Source organism: Pteropus medius, unplaced genomic scaffold (genome assembly GCF_902729225.1).
Source record: "Pteropus medius unplaced genomic scaffold, Ma_sr-lr_union100, whole genome shotgun sequence".
Lineage (NCBI taxonomy): Eukaryota > Metazoa > Chordata > Mammalia > Chiroptera > Pteropodidae > Pteropus > Pteropus medius.
The window spans coordinates 3728964-3734831 of NW_024349802.1; the positions used below are offsets into that span (position 1 = coordinate 3728964).

At 53.8% G+C, this 5868-nt stretch overlaps 1 protein-coding gene across 5 annotated transcripts in view; it reads right to left on the minus strand.

Moving 5' to 3' along the window:
• Positions 1–5868, minus strand: part of DOCK1 (dedicator of cytokinesis 1) — a 413576-nt gene that overhangs the window by 334765 nt on the left and 72943 nt on the right. For all 5 annotated transcript variants that reach the window (XM_039835995.1, XM_039835996.1, XM_039835998.1 and 2 more), the window contains one exon: positions 2528–2653. In XM_039835995.1, the coding sequence (XP_039691929.1) occupies positions 2528–2653 (126 nt within the window). The remainder of the gene's footprint in view (positions 1–2527; positions 2654–5868) is intronic.

Here is a 5868-nt window from a genome sequence, read left to right on the forward strand (position 1 = left end):
CTCGAACAACGGTCAGCTGGGTGGCTTCCCCCTAACACTACTGCGAGATGAATTTACAGGTTTGGACTTACTTCATAAGTCCATCAATCATAAGGGAACCATAACCAGTGTGAACCAGAAGCGCCCAGGACCTCCCTGTAAATGGGCACATCCTAGGGCCACCCACGATAAAGCAGACAACCTACAAATCTACACCTCGAATTCAAGCGCAGACAACAGAGCCACTAAAAAGTCCAAGTGCATGTGCTGCATGCAGGCCTGACCCATGTGAGCAGTAAATAAATGTCCCAGTTGCGTAACATGCTGAATGACACGCTTCCTTCCAGTACGGTTGGGCCACCGTGACTCGGTCTAACCGATTTCAGATGAATTTCATATTGATTCACCAGACAGAGGATACTGTGACCCACAACAATCCTGAAAGACAGAGGCAGTAGAAAGAGCATGTCCTCAATTGCCCTAAAGTAAACAAAGCCATAGCTCTGACAGGGTGTGCGTGGAGTGGCCGCCTCTCCCGCAAGAACACACCAGAGCCCCGTGACAGGCGGCCATAGGCGCTGCCACACGTGGGGCTGCCTGGCCCCATTTCCGCTGCTCATTAGCCTCACAGCTTTAAGCTGTGATTTAATCGTGATAGGAATTAGTTCCACACTAATTTGTACACTCCCGAGATCCGCAGGTAGATCAAGCTATACTAATGTGGACTTTATTTGCAAACCACAGATATAAAGGATAAATATTAATACGCTTCCCAAGATCTCGGGAGGCTCGAATCAGATTATTAATATGAATGTTATTTGAAAATTGAAAACTATTACGTAAATAGAAGAGATTAATCTTAACATGCAATTGCGCTACTGGTTTAATAAGCTGCAAACCCATGACTGGGCCTGAGCGCCACCAGAATGTGAACTGGGCAGGTGCGAGCTGCAAACATCCGCCTCCTCCTTCCTGGTTCCGGTCAGAAGTCCATCCAGATCTGCAGGGTGTCCACGCCTCCCTCACGCCCTTGCAGTGGGGAGGAGCTGACCCCGCCCAGATACCCAGGTGGCCCACGCGCAGACCCCACCGCCCAGCCCGTCCCTACACAGGGCCCAAGAGGGCCCTGGACTGATGCTCCAGCTCCTTACCTGGAAACACTGAGTGGAAGGCTCGCCCTGTTTTTCAGGACACTGGGATTTAGGTAGAAAATGGGAGCTGGAGAGGCCTGTCCCCAGGGGAGGAAGTCAGTAAGCAAAGGAGACAACTCAGCATTGGGAGCAGCAGACAAACTGGTCCAGGCTGACTCGGAAGCTGGCTCCGTCCCTGTCCCTCCACGAGCAAGCCTATAAGCATCCTCAGGGTTCGGCCACTGGAGTTGGCCTTTGTTTTCTGTCATTTATACCCTGAAGCAAGAGTCCCTAACCTTCATGGCTCCAGGGACCAGTGCTCTTGTGAGAATCTAATGCCTGATGATCTGAGGCGGAGCTGAGGCGGTGATGCCAAAGCTGGGGAGCGGCTGCAGATACAGATGAAGCTGCGCTTGCTGGCCCGCCACTCACCTCCTGCTGTGTGGCCCGGTTCCTGACAGGCCACAGACCAGCACCAGTCCACGGCCCAGGGCTTGGGGACCCCTGCCCTATAGCCTCCTAATTTCAGCCAGCCCTATAAGTAGGAACCATTAACTCTCATTCTTCAAATGAGGCGGCCGTAGCTAAGAGATCAGATAACCTGCCCAGGCCACAGAGCCAGGGAGTCGCCGAGGTGGGATTCAAAGTGAGAGCCAGGTCCTGCTTCTCATATCTGGGGCCGAAGGATGGGGTGCAAGGCTGTGGACCACTGCGGTACACGTTTAAGCCACAACCTACCCAGGGCGCCTGAACTGTACTCCCTTCACTTTGAACATGTCCCGGGTGATTCGGCTGCGTTACAGGCACCAGGGGGGCCCAGCGGCATCACAGAGACCCTACGCTACGACCACGGAGGGGCGGTTTTGGCCCCGGAGGGAACCAGCCCTCATATGCAAGCCATCCATCCGTCGGAGCCTAAGAGCGAGTGCCGCACAGTTCTCCAAATGGCCCCTTCCTGACTCGGTCTAGCCCAGCCAGTGCTTGCGACCCTCTCAGCCAGGGTAGGGTGACAACAGGACAGGGCACATGAAGAGCAGCTTAGACAACGCGGACGGTTACCCAGCCGGGGACGGACACCCGCCCCAGGTCCTCAGGGCCGGGATGCTTAGATGCTTCCTCGCCCTCTTGTCTCTATTACTGTCACGTCGGGTGTCACTCCCCACCAGTCCTTCCAAGAATTTCTAACCAAGCAACGCCGCCTCCCCTCGGCCTGAACTCGGGAGGTCAGCTCTCACTCTGGCCACAGAAGTGGCGCCTACAGAAATGATGCACCGCACCTGCCACACACTCAAGCCTCGGCTTGAAAGAGCTCCGACAGGTCACGGCCCACGTGGCGCTCTTCGTGGCCAGCTACGTGGCCTCCCCAAACGCCGGCCAGTCCGCCTCACGCTCCGGAACCTGAAGGGATCAGTGCTCACCTGGCATGATTATCTCCGGAAACCCCGTTTTCCGAGCCACCGCGGTGGTTCTGTCCACCAAATGAGGAAACTCTTTTCTGATCTGATGGATATCACCAGGGAGTAATTTCAGCGTTACCCACAAACCTAGAAAGACAATGTGTGAGTGAGTCACGTTTTATCCTGAGCCTTTTAAAAAAAGACATCAACTCCAATGAATGAGCAACTTTTAATTCGCAATTCAATGGCTTATCAGGGAAAGTGACTGGATGAGAAAGAAAAGAGAAGGGCCCGGGAAAAGGTGCGCAGCCCAAGGGAGTCCCCTGCATCTGATTGGCTGGGGCGCAAGCCCTGCATCTGATTGGCTGGGGCGCAAGCCCTGCATCTGATTGCCTGGGGCGCAAGCCCTGTGCTGGAGGTGCCTAACGGGCATCTGTGCACTAAGAGCAGCTGTGTGCCACGTCTGCCTGGGATCAATGACACATTTGAGTTGACGTACATTTGAGATAAATCAGAAGGTAGCATTTTTCTGGGAGTGGATGGAGAAAGCGGTCACTTCTCATTCTCCCAGGAAGGACAACGTGGAGGAGGACTGGGGAGGGAAGGTCACAGGTCGCCAACCCACAGAAGTCTCAAACTGCCAGGCAGCATCAGGGGGCTCCAGAGGAAGGGCAGCAGAGCCCTGGGCTGCGGGCCACCAGCCAGCCAGTCCCGCGAGACCGGAACACTGCCACGGCACAGGAGGAGCAGACGTGCTCGGGCCGACACTCAGCCCTTTACTCCAAAGGAGAGTGAAGACTTTCAGGCCCTCTAAGCATGATGCATGGGGTGCGGGCAGAGAACAGGGTGACCTCGCTGACGCCCACGAGCCGAGAGTGGGCCCCGCTCTCCGTCCTAGGAAAGCTGATGGAGAATCGCGTTTTGTGTCAAACACTCATGAGCGACCATCAAAAGGGGGGATAACAAGAGGGAATAAAGCCAACACCTATAACAAAACCAAAGGCAGGAGACAAAGCAGCTGGTTGGTGCGACAGCCATTTTCAAGGATGCTGTCCCTTGGGATGCTGTCCCTCCCTAGTCGGAAGGGACATTGTCACTTGTCAACTGGCACAGTGAGGGCACTGTCCCTGTGACCCTGGGGGTCAGGAATACTTACTCCCTGGTCACTCAGCTCTGCAGGACCCCATGAGCCCAAAAGAATACAAAGGCATCTGCCCTCACTCACACTGCAGCAGCAGAGCGTGTCTGTCTGTCCGTCCAGCTCATCCCCCTCCAGATATCATCAGCCTCACGGGAGAAGGGACCGTGCCTCACCACTGGGCTCAGCACCATGCCCTCAGGAGAGGACAGACAGGAAAGCCACAGACCTAGTTCCCTAACTACGTGCATCCTAAGTGGAACTGAAGACAGCTGATGGGTCCACACCAGGAATGCCCCTGAGGCTGCTCCTGCTGAGGACGGCTCCCCTTCATTAAACCCAGACCTTGCACCTTGGCCCCCCAGCACCCTCGACTTCTAGCAGCTGGCCTGGAGTCATCTTTGTCCCCGTGAGATCTGTACTGCTGCCGGTTGAGGAAGTCCAGGGTCACTGATGACGTTTTTTTCTTTGCCAGTAGCTGAAACTCCTTTCTTCTTGCCATCCACCGAGTCCCTCTGATTTATTCAGAAGTATCTAATGAGCATCTACTACGTGCCCAATACACGCTGGGCACCACAGACGCAGGGCGAGCAGGTGGTGCCACCTGTGACAAGTAAACAGCGGATGCAAACCCGAAACAGGCCACAGCCTCCACGAGCTCGGAGGGGACGGGCGGGAGTGCGAGCAGAGCAGCAGGGGACCCCAGGTTCCCGGTGACGAGCACTGCCCCTGAGGTGCACTTGATAAAACAGTCATGTTCAGATCTCTGTGACCTGAAGACACGCCTCCTGTCCTTAGAGTTCATGGAGCTGGGCCCCTTGATGTCAGCAAATCGGCCTATGGTGTCACAGATTTTGGCCACAGTACCAGTGAGACTGACGGAGGCGGGCTTTGAGTCCCCCTTCCGAGAAACCTCCTGCTGGCCTGGCCCCGATCTCTATTTCCCCTGTGTGATGCCGTTGTAAAAGTTTATCAAAACTCTGATGATTCTGCAAGAGTCGGGAGACCTGAGGGGAGGAAGGGGCCTGGGCGTGGCCGGGGGCCCCAACCCAGCAGCGGCTCCAATGCAAACAGCTTTTACTGGCCCTCGCCCACGGTTTCCAATGAAAGTGTAAATTGAGAGGTCGGCTTAAGACAGTGCTGTATATACACCTTACATTTCATTAACATTTTGGGTCAGGGGTTTTTCTTTTGCTGCTGTTTGCCAGGGAGGCGGATATTTCACGCCCCAAGAAAACCAAAGGTCCCTGCAGAGCCATAGGGTTGGGGCACCCCTCCAGAACATTCCTCAGATTTAATTCACATTCTACTTTAGCGCAGTGGGAAAGGAATCAAGGTAACCTTTTCTTAAAAGTCCAGTGACATTTGGTAACTAGACAACGAACCAGGTCTGTTCACCTGAGCTTTGCAAGTCTACAGCAAGTCTGCATCCAATCAGGACTCAGAAGTGGATTTTACTACCAGGCTGAAAGCAGGTGAGGCCAGGGGTTCTGAAGGTGACTTCCCCTCGGGCTGGGGGCAGGACTTGACTACACAGTTGTTTTCTGGCAGCCCTCCTGGCCTGCACAAATACCAAATGTCACCAGCCCAAGGTGACTGAATCACTGCCTCTACCAACAGAGAGTCAGCTGCTTAGAAACTTGTCAGCCTGGGATTGACAAAGATGAGAGCAAGATGGAGAGTCGGGGAAGAGAATTCCCTTCAATTACAAAACTGACAGGAAATGAGTGTGCAGAACGAAGCCACTTTCTCAGGGGGAGGGAGGAGAGCTCAGAAAACAATGTGGCAGTGATTAGGACAACACAGGCAAGGAAACACAGAGAGAAGAGCATGTACAGAGTTATGTCGAATGAAGACACTCTAAACAGAAGCCAGTGGACAGTAACTGTATTCTACATAGTCATTCAAGTGTTTTTAAAAACAGTTAGGACGAGAGGAGACGGCTGGAGAAGACTGAGGAGGACAAACAAATGAGCTCCTTCCAGTCTCACTGACTCCGATTTCCAAACATTTCATTGTATTCCACTCAGTCTCCCCTCTCGCCCAGGACGTTCAGCCCTCAGTATTGCTTACAAAGGTGATGAGCAAAACACACCCTCATATGCTGTACATATGACAAGTAACCACCATTATCTAAGACTACCAGCACCATCACCACCATCGTCATCACAATCATCAACACCATCAGCATCACCACCACCACCATCATCATCACCACCATCAC